This window comes from Peromyscus leucopus, chromosome 5 (assembly GCF_004664715.2).
Source record: "Peromyscus leucopus breed LL Stock chromosome 5, UCI_PerLeu_2.1, whole genome shotgun sequence".
NCBI lineage: Eukaryota > Metazoa > Chordata > Mammalia > Rodentia > Cricetidae > Peromyscus > Peromyscus leucopus.
Genome location: NC_051067.1, coordinates 109,429,353 through 109,445,885, shown reverse-complemented (window position 1 = coordinate 109,445,885; position 16,533 = coordinate 109,429,353). Strand labels below are relative to the sequence as shown.

The 16,533-nt window shown below is 53.3% G+C and overlaps 1 protein-coding gene across 2 annotated transcripts in view; it reads right to left on the bottom strand.

Moving 5' to 3' along the window:
* Positions 1-1,524: 1,524 nt before the first annotated feature.
* The window catches only part of Wwp2 (WW domain containing E3 ubiquitin protein ligase 2), a 127,110-nt gene continuing 112,101 nt past the window's right edge, over positions 1,525-16,533 (bottom strand). The window contains exons 1-15 of one of the 2 annotated variants that reach the window (XM_037206252.1): positions 14,615-14,824; positions 14,470-14,524; positions 11,511-11,592; positions 10,847-10,975; positions 10,441-10,516; positions 10,102-10,173; positions 9,824-9,912; positions 7,438-7,597; positions 6,079-6,212; positions 5,629-5,769; positions 5,062-5,182; positions 4,646-4,750; positions 3,595-3,691; positions 3,380-3,452; positions 1,525-3,209 (exon numbers count right to left, since the gene is read on the bottom strand). In XM_037206252.1, coding sequence (XP_037062147.1) covers positions 3,110-3,209; positions 3,380-3,452; positions 3,595-3,691; positions 4,646-4,750; positions 5,062-5,182; positions 5,629-5,769; positions 6,079-6,212; positions 7,438-7,597; positions 9,824-9,912; positions 10,102-10,173; positions 10,441-10,516; positions 10,847-10,974 — 1,296 coding nt within the window. In that variant the 5' untranslated portion in view covers position 10,975; positions 11,511-11,592; positions 14,470-14,524; positions 14,615-14,824 and the 3' untranslated portion in view covers positions 1,525-3,109. Of the gene's footprint in view, positions 3,210-3,379; positions 3,453-3,594; positions 3,692-4,645; positions 4,751-5,061; positions 5,183-5,628; positions 5,770-6,078; positions 6,213-7,437; positions 7,598-9,823; positions 9,913-10,101; positions 10,174-10,440; positions 10,517-10,846; positions 10,976-11,510; positions 11,593-14,469; positions 14,525-14,614; positions 14,825-16,533 lie in introns of those variants that run through there. The other variant, XM_028889212.2, reaches the window with a different exon arrangement.

Genomic DNA, 16,533 nt, shown 5'->3' with positions numbered 1-16,533 from the left:
TCGAAAAACCAAAAAAAAAAAAAAAAAAAAAAAAAAAAGAGTTGTGGTCATGGTGTCTCTTCACAGTGATGGCAACCTTACCATCTAAGACATCTACAAATTGCATATGGACACAGACCTGTCTGGAAGGCCCACCACCCACGGCGTGACAGTTATGTCTGGAGACATGTAGGTGAGTCCTCGCTGTGACAGGTCAGAGTAAAACTTACTATGGCTGGGTTGGTGACACAGGCCTTTAATCCTAGCACTCCAGAGGCAGAAACAAGCAGACTGCTGTTGAGTTTGGGACCAGCCTGGTCTGTACAGTGAGTTCCCAGCCAGCAAGGGCTACATAATGAGACCCTGTCTCAAGAAAACAACAAAAAAACCTTACTATGAAACGTCTGTATCCATGTAAATGTTCCCCAGTAATTTTTTTTTTTTTAATCAAAGTATAGCATTTCCCCATCAAGTGGAAAAAAGCCTCTGGAAGGTCATAGAGCTGGGTTTATGCTTAGCAGGCACAAAAGACCCATTTTTAAGCTCTCACACCCCCAAAGTAAGATGGGAAGTGAACTAGTCACTTAGCTTCGAGGAGCCAGCCTCTACCTCCTGGAATCAGTGTGGTTAGAATGTAACTGTCATTAGCAGGACCATGGTGGCGCACACCTTTGATCCCAGCACTCCGGAGGAAGAGGCAGGCAGATATCTGAGTTTGAGGCCAGCCTGGTCTGCAGAATAAGTTCTAGGACAGCCAGGGCTATACAGAAAGACCTTGTGTAGAAAAATCAAACAAACAAAAGAATGTGTAGTCATTTCGATGTTAAATGTGTTCAGCCATCAGATGGTGGTCTAGTCCATGCTTGTTTGGCTTTTTAAGGAAGTCTCGTGATATATGTATATGACTGCTTTGCCTGCATGTATTTATGTGCAGCAGGTCATGTCCAGTGTCTGTGGAGGTCAGAAGAGGGTGACAGAGCCCCTGAAACGAGGTATAGACCGTGGGAGCCACCACGTGGATGCTGATAACTGAGCAATAAAAACTACTGAGTCATCTCTTTACTCCCTTTTGGCTCTTTTTGAGGCAGGGGCACATTCTATGTAGTCTAGCGTCAAACTTGTAGTAATCCTCCTGCCTCAGCCTTCCAAGTGCTAGGATTGTAAGAAATGCACTACCATACCCAGCTCCATCTTTGAGTGGCAAGCCAAGGTGTGACCCTGGATTCAAATCAAGGATTCCCTTGTCACGGGACTCATGCGACCTGAGCCACTTCCTGGATGAGTGACAGCCCTACCCAAATCTCAGCTCTTCTGCTGAGAGAGTACGACCCAGTGACCAGGGCTGAAGCAAGTGACCTCTGCAGAAGGGCTCGCCACCCATTCCAGAAGTAAGGCTACCTTGGTTACTGGTACCCAAACTTCTCAAGGGCTGCAAGGCTGGGGCCTTATCACTCTGCTCTGGTCTGGGGATCCTAGAAGACCTGTGGGGCTGGAAGCTTCTTTCCAGGACAGAATGCATGTAAACAGCCACACCGACACCACCCACAGCTGCTGATTGTTTATTGCACAAGAAACTGGCAATACCAAGGCAGGGGCAGGCATTACAAAACAATCTGTCAACCAACTTGGTACTAGCTAGCACAGGCCTTTCTGTACACACTTCCATCACACACACACACACACACACACACACACACACAGACACACATGAACATCTGTGAGCCTGATGCTTCCTGACCTTGGGGGCAGCTGGTCCCCCACCCAGCAGAGTAGCTTCTGTGATGCTCGTGGGGAGTACAGTAAGAAACTGCGTGGGAGAGGAAGGGGTGAGTAGCGTGTGCAATGTTGGGGGAGGGGTCACAGGCTATATGGGATGTGGGGGGGGTGATGAAGGTAGAAAGGGACTGTCCTTGGAAGGCACCTGTGACTAGTTTGAGAGCATGCCTGGGGTGCCCCAGAGCTAGTATGCACAGGGAGTCTGCATGAGGGAGTGTGCCTCTAACCACTCTGACACCCCCAGGGGCCTGTGTACCTACACGGGAGGCTGTCAGGAGCATCATAAACCCAGCCAGTGTCTTTTCCCATGGTCGGACAAAGCCTCACGCCTGCACAGCACAGACACTCGGCTGGCCAAGATGTGCTCCATCCTGAGCCACCGTGAGCTCCAGAAGCCACTGAGGACCAGCAGCACTGTCAACCTGGTCCTAACCGGGGGCTGCCTGGTCTAGCAAAGGCTGGAGGATGGCAGGGATGCACTGGGCTACAGAGCCAGGCCTCTTGAGCTGGGGAACTGCTAACTAGGCGGGTTCCTGAGAGGAGCAGCCGTTTGGGAAGCTACTGGATCAAGAGGGTTGAGCCCCTCAAGGACCCAGAACACCTGGAGCACCAGCTCCTTGACAGAGGGTAGTAACAGCATACCCAAACAAGAAGAAGGCGAGCCTACACACAAATACACTTCAAGTTTATGTCACAGGACAAAGTCTGGGTCTGCTGTCTCCCTCCCACCGACACACAGGTGGTGGCTTCTTCAACCCTTTGGTTGCTAGGAAGAGACGACTGGCGGCACTGGGTGCTTGCTGCTCAGTCCCTCGGCTGCAGCCCACCAGGAAGGACAACTGAGACAGCTTTGATGCGGAGTTGCTCCCTCAGGCCTGTTCCTCAGACTCCAGGGAGGGTCTGGGAAAGCAGAGCCTCTTCTGCTGGCAAAGCCCCTTGGCTTCCTGGGTCCAGTCGGCCAACCCACACAGCCTGTCTCCTCAACTAACGAGAGGCCCAGCTTCCGTGGCAGCCCCTGAGGCAGGGCATGGTCCCTCACACACTCACACACACCTAGACTTGGTCCTAGTGGAGGGGGCGATTTTGCGGAGGGCAGGCAGCCCTCTGACTTTGCAATAGGTGGTGAAGCCAAAGGTGACGGGGGCTTTATTTCCAGACTGCCATCATCAGGGAGGAGAAAGGGGCCACAGAGCCTCTTAGGGTCAGACTCTTGGGTCACCAACATGATCAAATCACGGTCCCACACAGGGCCACTATCCAAAGGGGCCTCCCAAGGGCTGTGCAGCCAATGGCATCTCAGGCAGGAAGGACTCAGGACTACGTGTGCTGGAGGGCATGGGAGGGGCAGCCTCGGCTACTCCTGTCCAAACCCCTCGGTCTCCTCGATGGCATAGAGCAGCTTCTCTTTCAGCTGCTCATAGCTCTTGTAGGGTGGCAGATCCAGACGGTTGAAGCTGTAGAAGGCAGAAGAGTGGCATGGGGAGGCCAGGACTCCAGGTGTCCTGCCCTCACCAGTCCGCCTCCCAGCCCCCCTCCCAGCCCGCCTCCCAGCCTGCCCTCACCAGCCCGCCTCCCAGCCCGCCTCCCAGCCCACCTCCCAGCCTGCCGGCTTCTAGTAACTCACCACGTGTGGCTCCGGGGCAGCCAGGTCTCCTTGCCAACTCTGTCGATGCAGAACTTCTGGGGTCCGTTGCTCCCTGCCATCCAAGGCAAGTGTACCGTGTCAACACAGATGGCCTTCCCCAAACCCTTCCCCTCCCCAACTTCCAGGAAGACGTGCATGCCCCGGGCTGTCCTCACCCCGTGCCGAAGCCCCAGGAGGACAGAGGGAAAACTCACCAATGAGTTCAGCAAATCCGCCAACAGGCAGACGGCAGGTTCCTGTGACAAACTGCAGCAACCGGATCCTCTTCTCGTTGTCCATCTCCTTCACCACCTGCAATTCCAAGGAGTTAGGGAGCCCTTCACTCAGCACGTCAGACCTTAGCAGGGACATCTCCAGGCTGGGGGGGTGGGGAAGCACAATGGGCAGGGGAGGCAGACACCAACCAGGGACCTTCAAAGATGCTTCCCTTGAGAGTATTTGTAGAACATCCCAAGGGTCCATGGGACACTGCTTGGTCTCAGGGACATCCTGGGCCTAGCATCCTTCCCTCCTCCCCCACATGCTGCTTTTAAAGACACACTAAGGTTGGGAGTGGCTGTTTGGTGGAAACAGGGCTTCTTCTCAGGGAAATGAACTGTAGTGGAGTTGAATAATGCACAACACAGTGAAGGAGCTAAAGCCACTGAACTGAACACTTTAAAATGTCTAAGATGGTGAACTGCATGCCATGTGAAGCATACCTCCACAAAAACTTTACACGCAAAACACACACACACACACACACACACACACACACACACACACACGGATATTTGCACATATCTTTTTTCATGCATGCTCTCCTTGTTAAACAGCTGTAAAACCCACATATACCACATATATAAAGGAACCAAGTCATTCAATTCAGGATAATGGGCTCACTGCAGTTTTCTAGTGCCTTCCATCTCACCCCTTCTGACTGTAGCCAAACTTCCTGGCTGTGGGTCCCCTTGGCTCCTAGAGACTGGGCCCAAACTGACTGCTGACACCTGTCATGCAAGGTGGCAACAATACAACCACAACCACCTCTATCCTGCCCAGATAGGCTTGTCCTCTACTTCTCCAAGTTGGGGAGGGGAGGAATATGTCAGAGATGAAGGGTCCTTGAGTCTGGTGTCTAGGCAGGTCTCATGCCCGCTGGGTAACTGGTAACCATCCCTGACAGACCCACTGGGTAACTGGTAACCATCCCTGACAGACCCTTGCCCCACCCCCGCCCCCAGGGCGACAGAGCCCACGACGCACCTGCCAGAACCACTGGATCTGCTTGCTGCTCTTGGTGTAGTGCCGGTAGATGGCGTTCTTCTGCCAGTCGTTCATGTCTATCTCCTGCATGCCGCACAGCATCAGCTGCAGGGAGGGACGTGTCAGTGCCCTCCCCGTGGCACGGCCGGCCGCACACCCACACGCTGCGGCCTCCTCTCACCATGGGTGACTCCCAAACTCCGTCCACTTCCTGCTAGTTCTTTCACAAGTTTGAATGGCCCTGCTCTCTAAGCACAGGAAGTCAGGGCTGAGGATCAGGACAGACTCTACCTGCACGGCTGCCTCTAGCTTGCTGACGTGGGGGGCTTGGTGGGTGACTTTCTGTGGGTGCACATCATGGATCTGGGGCACCCTAGAAGCACTGAACTCAAGGGCCCACAACTTTTGGCACCCACCTCCAGCTCTTTCTCATCAAAATATCGCAACCACTCCAGAGGGGCCACCTCATTGAAGCCATCCAGGAAGGCTTTGGTCTGTTCTTCCACACCTCGGGTGAATCGCCAGTCAGTCAGCAGCCTAAAACCAGAGACAAGGCACTGATGGGCCCAGGAGTCATTGCTCCTTTACCGTGGACCTCACACTTACACAGCTCTATGGTTCAAAGGAATAGACCAAGCAACCAAAAGAACTTGGGTGAGAGAGAGGTCTGTACATCAGCACTGGAGAACCAAGACTGAAATACACTGGACACAGAAACCCTCTGAGTCAGGAGAGAGACGGCAACATCTAAGCTTTAGATTTCTTTTAAAAGTTCCCTGCAGCTGGGAAGGCTCTTGAACACAAAAAGATCAACTTGGAGCAGGTAACCACGGCCAGAGGCTCCAGGTCCATAGCTCAAGTCATTATGTGACCAACCAAGGCAGAGGACATTCTTGTGTAGTGGGGCCGGGTCAAAGATGGAACAAGAACAGGGTAGAGTCCTTTTCTCTGGAACATGCCCCTCCCCCAGGCCTGAGGCTCACATGATATACTCTTCCTTGTTCTCTTCTGTAACTCGGATGCTCTCGCCACCTTCCTTCAGTTCATGGGTTGTCACCTTGCCCAGGATTTCCATGTCCTGGATGAAGAACAGCTCCAGGCCACACTCTTCTAGGTTGTTCTCTCTGGGACACAGGAGGCCAAGGAGGAAGATGTTCATCTTATCAAGGTCTGCCCGTGACTTGCCCGACTTCTTACTAAGGCACCCAACAGGCACTAGGAACTCACAAGTGGCCTGGAACCCTGACCAGTGGCTTGGCACATTTTCTGTGGCAGAGAAAGAATTCTAGAACAGGGGACCTAGAAGCTCTCATCTCTATAGACTTTGGGGAGGCCAGGTAAGCACCCACTCTCTGGTAGAGGAAATCAGGGTCAGGGTACCAACTGGTCAATCAGCGCTCGGCTCCACCACAGCAGGGCAAGCCAGGACTCACTTGATCCAGACAATGGAGTTGTAAAACTCAGGGTCAATAGACTCTAGGTCCTTCAGAGTTGGTCTCTTGTTGAGCATCCGCTTGTAGAAAGGAAGGGTGAAGCCTGTGTCGATGAACTTGCCATGGTACAGAGCCTGGGCCAGGAAGAGGCAGAGAAAGGGGTCAGACTTTCCTGGCCAGCACCAGAGGCAGACTCAGGAGTGCTCTGGGTGTCAGCTCCCTCCCCGTGAAAGACTCTCCGAGACCCAGCTTCCCTAGCTGAAAGGGAGACCTGGGAAGCAAGCACATTTTTTTCTGACTTGGGCATAGGGACAGACTCATCCCACCCTGAAAGCTACAGGGCAGGCCAAGTAGACCCACTGTCTGTCTGCCCAGCAAACTGGCCAGGCCACTCCCCTTTCTAGCAGAGGCCTGTCCCCCACTTCCAGGGAAAACTTGTTCATAACTGCTCTAGGTGGCAGCCCTGACTCACTGGCACTGAGCGGATGGCACAAGAGGCCAAAAATAATGTAGACACTGAGGCTGGCGAGAGCTGGCAGCCAGTGGTGAGTAATAGTCTAAGAGTCTCACTGGTCTGTCGTTGTCTGCTGCTGGGCCAGGCAGGGCTCTAGACCCAGGAAGAATGTGCCACTTCTGGAGCCATTGCCAGCGTTTAGCCAAGGACTTCCAGATGATGGGAATGGCCATATTTAGTGACAAAGCTTTAGGTCCCTTGGTATTGCAGAGAAGGGAATGCGGGGTAAGGCTGAGGACATCAACAAAGAAAAGCTGGCACTGGGCCACAGTCGGACCACAGCCTCTCAGGTCCCTGCTCAGTGTGGGTCATCAGAGGGGACACTGCATGGCCCTCCCCACCGCTATGTGGAGCCTGTATTTCCAGGTGACGATGGCTGCTGCACCCCTCCCCCGCCTGGCAACAGCGAGTTCATTGTGGCTCTGCTCTCAGCCCTTGCTGATCCCTAACTCTCTTCCAGAAGGTCCAGGTCTCAGCAGACATTTCCAAAGGCCTCCTTGCCATTGTGGCTCAGGAAAGACACAGCACCTCCAAGACAAAGGCTTTGCTTGGCCCAGCCACATCCTGTAAGTCCCCGCAGACTTAGATGAAGTCCCTGGGCCTCTGTGTAGTAACGTAAGAAGCCCTGTGACAACCCCTGATGACACCAAGAAATCTCCCGCTTCTCCACAACTACCTAGCTTTTTTGTTTTTTCATTTTCAGGTTAGAAATTGTGTGAGTAAGAGGGGAGAGTCACAGTGAGTCCTAGACAGAGGGCAGGATCCTGGTCCCTGAGGGCTGCTGCTCCTGGTGACTAGAGCCAGCCTCCTGGGGCTGCCCTTCTCAGAGATCCCAGGCCCCTTACCATGGCGATGAATCTGCCGATAAAGCGGAAGTAGGTGAGGTGGTCAGGGTTGATGGAAGAGGCCGGGTTGATCTGCAAGCAGTAATTGTTCTTCCCAGCATACTCAAATAAACAGTACATAGGGTTGAGCACCTCATGGGACAGGAGGAAAAACCACTCTCTGTGAGGGGAGAGAGGACGAAACAATGGAGCCCTCTGCTGGGTCAGACCATCTGGACACATGTGTCCCGGGAGGTCAGTGAGCCGGCCATCCCAGATCTTGGGGAGGGAGAACAAGAGCACTTGGAGATGGTACTCAGGAGACCTGTGTGGTCCTGTCAGCTCCCAGAGTACGTGCACATTACAATCTCTAGATCTCTGGTGGCAAAAAGGCTCCTCACACCCAGGGCCACCATGCATCACTGTGGGAGCTGTGTACTGTACAAAGGTACTTTATTAAAACATTATAGGCTGGGCCAGCAAGAAGGCTTAGCAGGTAAAGGCTCCTGCATCCAAGCCTAACAACGCGAGTTCAATCCCTGGGCCCCACTTGGTAAAAGATGAGAACTGAATCCCCATAAGTTGTCCTCTGACCTCCACACATGCTATATGGCCCATAAGAACTCATACGCATACACCTACGCCCCAAATAAATAAATGAAATGAAGTCATGAATATACACATTTATTACATTGACATTTCTGCTCTACAACAGTATCCACCCCGCTCCACCCAACCTGGTATGCAGTGCAATGTGGGGAATACACAGTAGCATGTTCCCAAACCCCAAGCCCTGAAAGCTCTGTGATTCATTTGGCCTCTAGAAACCTCATTCACTCTAGCTACCCCACAGGTACCTAACTTGCATGTTGCCCTCCCATCATCCAGAATCCATTTACCATATCCTATCCCAATCTCGGACACATTCATCTCGACCAACACCCACCCAACAGATGCCTCGGCATCTATCTGCACCCTGAGTATAAGCCAGAATTCGGGGTCCTTTAGGGCTTGAGCTAAACCAGCAGGGAACAGCCCCTGGCTGCTGTCTGTTTGTGGCTGTGTAGACGGAGTCCTTCGATGCAGAGGGTGCCCCGGTATCCTGTCCGTGGTTCTACCCTGTGGTAGAACAGCATGACGTAACCTACCATAGGGTAAAACCACTGGCAGGACACAGAGAGAGACACACAGGGCGGGAGCCACACCAGAAGCCCACCAAGCACAGCCTGGAGAGGTCACCACGAAAAAAAGAACAATCCATTCGCAGGATGGGGTCAACACAGCAGACTACACCACCAGCAAACAGGACCAGCAGTGGGTGAGCCCAAAGCCAAGCGGAAGATATCCCTCCACCACAAGGTCAGCGGGATGAGAGGTCAGCACAGCCAAGATGCACCTTCTCCCTGCCGGGCCGTCTGCCTGTCGTCCAAGGCGAGGCTTTGGCAGCCTGCCAGCGTTTGTGGTGTGAGGCAGCGCAGCGCTTTGGGTTGTTAGGGAGTTTGCTGACTGGTGTAGGTGACATGCAGCAGGGGACAGATACGCTTAGATCCATCAGATACGCCGGAGAAACCTGACTTCCCCTGCTCTGGCTGCCTCAAAAAGAAGGAAAGCCGAGAGCTGATCTTAAGGGACACCCACAGACCCCAATAGTTAGTTACTGTCCACTGATACAACTTGACAGGTTGGCTTTTTTTTTTTTTTTTTTTGGTTTTTCGATTTTTCGAGACAGGGTTTCTCTGTGTAGCTTTGCGCCTTTCCTGGATCTTGCTCTGTAGACCAGGCTGGCCTCGAACTCACAGAGATCCGCCTGGCTCTGCCTCCCGAGTGCTGGGATTAAAGGCGTGCGCCACCACCGCCTGGCTTGACAGGTTAGTTTTTAAGTATAGAAAAATGACATGTATGCTGGCATAGAGCCATACACCATATCCCTCCCCAGGAATCCTCCAGCACCCCCATAATCTAGTAACTAAAGGGCTGAGGCCTGACCCTGCTTCATGGCTCATTGGTACTAGCAGAGACTTATCATGGGATTTTCTTCCTTTTCTTTTTGGAGACAGGGTCTCAAGAGACCCATGCTGGCCTCAAATTCACTATGTAGCGAAGGACAGCCTTGAACATCTAATCCTTCTGCTTTTATTGCTCAAATGCTACAATTACAGATGTGAGTCACCATGCCTTTTGTGGTGCTGGGGATCAAACCCAGGGCCTGCTCACTGGACAGCATCCTCCCTTAACTGAGCTGCATCCCCAACCCAAGAGATGATTCTGAATATCACACTGGGGCCCTTCCTGTTGATGCAGGAGAACTCGGGATAAAGAACAGTATGGAGGAGGTGGCTTTTTAGCCATGGGCCCCGAAGCCAGGGGACATGGGGTAGAACACAGCCCTCTGGGCACTCTAGCTCACCTGGCGATGCCGCCGTAGTCCAGGCCCTCCTCACCACGCATGATGATGTAGAGCCGGCGGCGCAGGTCGTAAGGTTTCATGTTCATAATCTGGGGAGACAGGGTATCCGGCCATCCTGCCCCTGCCCCCAGCACAGCAGGCAGGGATGTGGGGGCAGGGGACTCTAAGGCTTACTGTCTAGCAGAAACGGTTACAAATGCTTATGCCATGAGGTGGGATTAGGTGATGGGAGGAAGCCTGCTTGGCACAGGATCCCAGAATCAATAACAGTCTCTAACCTGTTGGAAAGAATCCTCGAAGAGTGTCTGCCTGGAGACGCTGATCTTCACGTGGCTGGGCAGGGCATTTGACTGAAAAGGAAAGGAAGACTCTCAACTGGGGCTTCCCAAGGATGCCCACGCAAGGATGCCCACGCAAGGATGCCCACACAAGGATGCCCACGCAAGGGCCTCTCGCGTCTGTGACAACACAGCCACACACCCCAGGATTAGAAGCCTACTTCTTAGAGACAAGCAGTTCAGAGTGGGGCAAGCATCTTGCACCCATCTAAGACACACACACCCAGTGCTATGTGGGTCTGGAAGACCAAGCTGACAGCACTTCAAAGCCCAACTCACATGGCAGAGGAACCGGAACTGGTGATACTTCCACCGAAAACTTCGGTCGTAGGCACCAGGTGAGCCTTGCTTTGTCCTGGGAAGAGCAAAGGATGTGCTGAAGCCTGTCTGAGTTCTCAGACAATGAGCAGCCCATTTCTGAGAGCCCTAGGGAGAGCGGATGCTCTGCTCCGTGACTTTAAAGAGGAGTGACTGCCACCGAGAGGGAGAGACACATGGAGAAAATGCCACACCTCCCACCTTTAGAGGTCGGGTAAGGAGGATGGCCCTGGGCCCACCCACACTGGCACTGGAGGGCAATGATTAGCACAACACATACACATACAGACCCCTCCTCCCCAGCCAAGTGAACAGGACAGACTGGGCTTGTGCTGAGGGACAAGACTGTGGCTGTGAAGGTCCTTACCCTGACTCGAACCCGGGGCGAGGATCCTTAAAGGTGGTGGTGCGGGTATTGTGGTCCACAAAGTACCGCACACCCTCACTGGTGTATTTCATCTCCCACCCTGGGGGCAGGGCTGGCTCCTGAATCATCCTAAAAACACAGAAGAGGGGTTATGGGCTGCTGAGCTTAGAGGCTGGGGTCCCCGAAGTCCTATTTTGTCTTTGCTTCCTCCATGCTCTTCAGAGCCCTCCGGGGGGAAGGGGCACCCCAAGGATATGCACCCAGCAAGACTCAAGTTGTAAGAAAACAGGCCATGTGCAAAAAGCGGCCATTTATTACAGGGCTAAAATGCCAGTCCTGGCTGGGTAACATCAGCCTGAGTGATCACCAGCAGTCTTGAGACACCAAGTGTCCCTGCCCTACTTCTGAGGGGCAAGAGTGCCCTCAACTTTTTGGCAATCAAATTCTCAGTGCCTGCTGTGACACCCTTCTGTGCTCCTGTGCCCACTAGGAAAATGTGATCCTCTCATTAGACTGCTATGCGTCTTGAGACTCCGAGGTCCTCACTAAGGCTAAAGGTCCCCGATGTTAGTACTGTGAGGCAAATGCAACGCCATGTGACCACAGGTGGAACTGCACAGAAGCCCTCACCCCGTCCTCACAACCCCGCGGCCTGCGTCCTCACCCCTGGGTGCGCGGGTCCTCCCACTGGGTAGTGCGCGTGTTGTGGTTCACGTAATACACCCGTCCATTGTCCTGCCTCTTCTCTGCCACAGGAGAAGAAGGAGAGTGCAGTCAGATTCCACCAGTCTGGCCCTCTCCTGCTGCCTGGGTGATGGGTTACAGTGCTGTCCCCATCACCGACCTGTTACAGAAGGTTAAGAGGAGAGCCTGGCCAGGCACACTTGTCACCAAAGAGCCTGCCTGCCCTGTTGCAGGGCAGGGGAAGGGCACAGCCATGTCCAAGCCCTGTCGGGTGGAAAGGTGGTGTGCCAGTAGGGATGGGCAACCCTGCAGAACCAGGGACGGAACTGCACCCAGCCGTGCAGTATGGTTACCCTGCCGGCCAGCCTCAGAGTAGAATGGAGGCTGGGTGGAAGGAAACCAGAGACGAGCTCTGAGCTTCAGCAGGCCACCTTTCCCAGGAGGTTCCCAAGCCACAAAGCTGTTTCTGCCCTGGCAATAGCAGCACTAACGGCGCTCACCCGGTCACAGTGACATGGGAAAATTAAAGAAACAACGATAATTAGTTCCAGGAGCGAGGGGAACCTAAACACTGAAAAGGGGGAGAAATGAGGAGACCAGCAGCCCCTGCTCCCCTCTAGAACCATGCTGGGACAGTTCCTGTATGTCTGAGGTCTGGTCTCAAACTCTACCTTACCAGTTGTCCACACAACGGAAACTATAAACAGACTTTGTCAACCACACCCTCACAAAGCTAAGAAAACACAGCAAAGAAAGCCCGGGAGGTGGCGGGACCTTTACAGACCTTCAGTCCCCAGCTAGTGGGCACGTCTGGCCTTGGAAAGCAGCTCCCACCCCTAGCCAGTCCCCACCCTAAGGTGTCTGAGGGATTGGCTGCCCTAGCTCAGGAGCCACGGTTATAAACCCTCCATGGCTGCTCACCCGAGGGTCAAAGGCAATAATGAAGCAGGTGACCTGTCCAGTGGGTCTCAGCCCTTGGCCACTTGGCCTTCTGTTGCTACGGCCTGGAGGCCTATGGACCTACTGGACAGCCTTCAGTGAGTGGGTCTGTAGTGCAGAGATGGAGAAGGCCTTTTATGAACACAACAGCACCATGTTTTAGGGGCAAATGGACTCAGAAACATTTGTCACATGCCATCGCTGGTCAGGAGCAATCTGCTCTAAACTGGAGGTGCCCACCCACAGCAAACCATAGTTAGGGACAGCCACGGGGCTCCTTGGAGGAGTACAATGGCACCTGAAACCTCAAGGCAAAAGGAAGACGAGCAGGCCCACCATCCAAGGTATTCTCTTTTGGCCTGGCTTTTCTGTTCTTCTTGCCATTTGCGGGGAGGCAGCCCTGATACAGCCCTGGCAACCCAACCCAGAGCCCCCAAAGGATAGATACTCTTGGCACAGTGTTTTCTTGCAGCTCTTGGACTCCAGCATCCTCCTGCCTCAGCCTCCACAGTGCTGTAACTACAGACGAGTGCCACCATGCCCAGCCTCAGTGTTCTCGTCTCACTTAGAGAACATTTCTGTTTTCCTGATAGACACAAACAGCCTGAGCCTGACTCCTCTTCTACCTCCCATGCTTGCACACTCTGTGCCTGTGAGCTACCTTCCAGTCTCCACAGTCCTCTCCCTGGTGACCGTCATTTAGAAAGAAGTTAGTGCACAGCCCAAGCCAAACTGCAGTCCAGATTCCAAGTCACCAGCTACGATACCATACGGTGCTGCAGACTCCTGCTTAGCCTGACGCACCTCCCCTGCCTGTGTCGGGTTCCCCAAGTTTTACCCTGTTTGACCCACTCATCCTTGGGGTGCCAGTAACCTTACTTGGAGGGTCGGGGAGCCAGGCAAGTTGTCTATGTATATGGGGATTTCCTACCTGAAATCAAGAATCCATGGGCTTTTACTAACCAATATGTCTGGCTAGGCTACAGGAGCCTCTGGCACTCTGGAATGTAAGAGAAGCTTAATGACACTCTGGAGGAGCTGACAGACCCTCTTAAATAACTACCAGGGAACAGCTGTGTCTGCATCAAGATCTAGCCCCAAAGGAGCACATCCTGGAGATGATGCCCTTGACACTGTGGGCATACAGTGGCACTTCCCCACCCACGTAATACCATCTGTGAGCATCACCAAACCAGCACCTACCATCTTCCGTTACCCTAACCAAGACATTCAACCCACTACCTGCTTATTCCTGTGAAAACTGCTCCCTCTGGCATCAGGGACTCTTGTAGGACTGAACAAAATCCTGCCCAGCTCAGAAAGCTGCAGAATTTCCTGGGTCTTGCCATTTCTAATGGTACTTTTTTTGCACAGTACTCCTTCCTAGAATAACGATGAAGCCTACAATCTCTCCCAAGTCATGAACGTCTTGCCCTTAAAGGATGCCTGTGCCTTAACCCTTTCTTGGCAAGTCACACAAGGACCTGGGATGGGTGAGAAGCAGCTACTGTTGACAAGGGATCGTCAGCCATTAACTAGCAGTGCTGTACTCTCAGGACCAATACCCAGTGGGTAACTCTGCTTGCCTGTGGTCTCGTTCGCAACAGGACCACAACCAAAAGCAGGTTGACACTAGTCAAAATTAGGCTGCTGTCCATCCTCCGGTGTCTCAGCTGCAAAGAAGACTTGTTACGACAGCCCTTAAGCCAGAGTCACAATCAGAGGGAGGTCTGCATGAACACCAGACAGGTCAAAGTAACTGGATTCAGTGGATTCAGTTGCCCACCCCCAAAACCCAGTACTCCAGCAGAGCCGTCCCGTGGCTGCTTGGGGAGCTCTTTCTTGGGGCCACACTCCTCCAGCTGGGGCAGGTGACTGCTGAGGTGACTCTCGCACTGCCACTGCTCCAGCTGGCGTCCTCGGCACATGAAGTGCAGAGAAGACCCAAGGGGCAGCACGTGCAGGAGATGGGGACAGAAGGCCGAGGACTCAGTACTTACCCCAGCCAGGCGGGAGGGGGCCCAAGGGGTCCTGGTCAGACGAAGCACTCGAAGACTAAACACAGAGACAGCAGAACACAGACGTTAAGAACGACTCTGGTGAAACATAAATGCATCGATAGAAGTCGAAAAGCCAAAGACTCACTTCCACATTTTAGCCCTTAGTAGAGAAGAACACAGTGAGACCTTAGATAGCATCTGCTCCTTGAAAGTCTTTGTTTAAGAAAAACCAGAAAAAGAACTCTACGCAGCACTGGAGGGCTAGGAGCAGGGAGAACAAGCGGGGTTAGGGGCCCCAGAAGTCAGGCCTGAGCATGGCAGGAGGGCTCAGAGCAAGCTCCCCGGCCAGCTCACTGCCGACCTCTGCTCTGCTCAGCTCCTGCTCCTGGCGGCCAAGGCAACTGAAATCCTCACCACCTCCAACTTTCTCCAAGAACCACACACAGGAGGGGAAAAAATACCGCAGGCCTTTCCAATGAAATCATTCCCACAAGCCCTGCCCACGCCCAGGGCTTCCTGGCTGGGGCCGGCCCTCCGCCCGCCACCTCCCTCCTGGGTGTACAGCATCCACCCAGACTGAGGGCACTTTCATGGCCCAAGCCCCTCACCTCCCCCAGGAATGTTTCCCTTCCCTTCACAAAGCACCTTTATTCTTTCCCTGCCTGAACCTGAGTTGCTCAGTGTTCTGCATTTGCCTGTCTGGGGAGGTGGGGCTGGGGCTGCTGACAGAGAAGGGGGAAGGGGCTCTTTCTACTAGCGCCCCTTCAGCCTCCTTCAGCTCCCAGGTCCCAGGGGAAGGGCTGCAGTAGATGGAGAGTTCTCGTAGCCCTCGGGAAGCAGGGGCACGCTGTTAGAAACTTTTCAGAGTGAAATAAAACAAGCATTGTTTTACTCTCTTCTCGCAAGCATTTTTATTTCACTTACTAGAATTTAATCATCATTTTGGGGATCAGGTTCTAAATGCAGACTTCAGGCTGCGGACCTGGCTGGCCCCATCTGGGGATGACAGAGCCACACACATGAGCAGCAGGATGAATGCGGCTCAGTCTGGGCTTGAGCAAACACTGGTGGTGCTCCACTGCCAACCAAACTCCCCCCAACTGAAGGGACAGAGGAACTTTCTTCCCAAGGTGCCAATCCAGGCTCCTCTTCCAAGTGAGTTCCAACCGTCATTAAGTCTTGAAACCATAGGTGCCTTGATGGGACAGGGCTCCTTTCAGTAGAGGGCCTCCTGCCACAAGGCTCAAAGGAAGCTGGGCAAAGTTGAGGGAAGCTGGCCTGGGGCTGGGGCCTGGCCCTGCCAACTCCATGCCAACTCAGATCTGCCTCAATGATGAAAATCTCCCCAGCTCACACCGGTCATCTGGGTACGTGTGTGAGTTTTTGGGGGGTAGGTGGTGGTGAGGTACATCACCTAGTAATACTCCTTCAACTATGCTAAGAAGTCTTCATGAAAGCACTCGGTAGTAGAAGCTGAAGACTGGACGTGAAACACAATGCATCCATCAGATAAGAGCCTAACTGAAGGCAGCGGGTCAGTGCCGAGCAATAGGTGTGACTGTGGTTTCCAGGGACTGGATAAGGGATTCACACATGCTAGGTGAATGCTCCTACCACTGAGCAATGCCCAGCCTGCAACTGAAACAAGTCAGGTGTGGTGACACAGACATTTAATCCCAGCACTTGGGAGGCAGAGGCAAATGGGTCTCTTTGAGTTAAATGCTAGCCTGGTCTATGTAGCAAGGTCCAGGCCATCCTAGGCTACATAGAGAGACCCTGCCTCAAAAGACAAAAAACAACAACAAAAGAAAATCAGAACGAAAGAAAAAGAAGAGGCAACTGGCGCATAAGTCTGGTGCTTAGGCTCTTCGGAATATGTATAAAGTATCCCAGGTTCCAGCAGGTCCTTCCTGATGGCACAGAACTTGAAACAAAAATATCCATCAGCCGGGCAGTGGTGGTGCACGCCTTTAATCCCAGCACTCGGGAGGCAGAGCCAGGTGGATCTCTGTGAGTTCGAGGCCAGCCTGGTCTACAGAGTGAGATCCAGGACAGGCTCCAAAA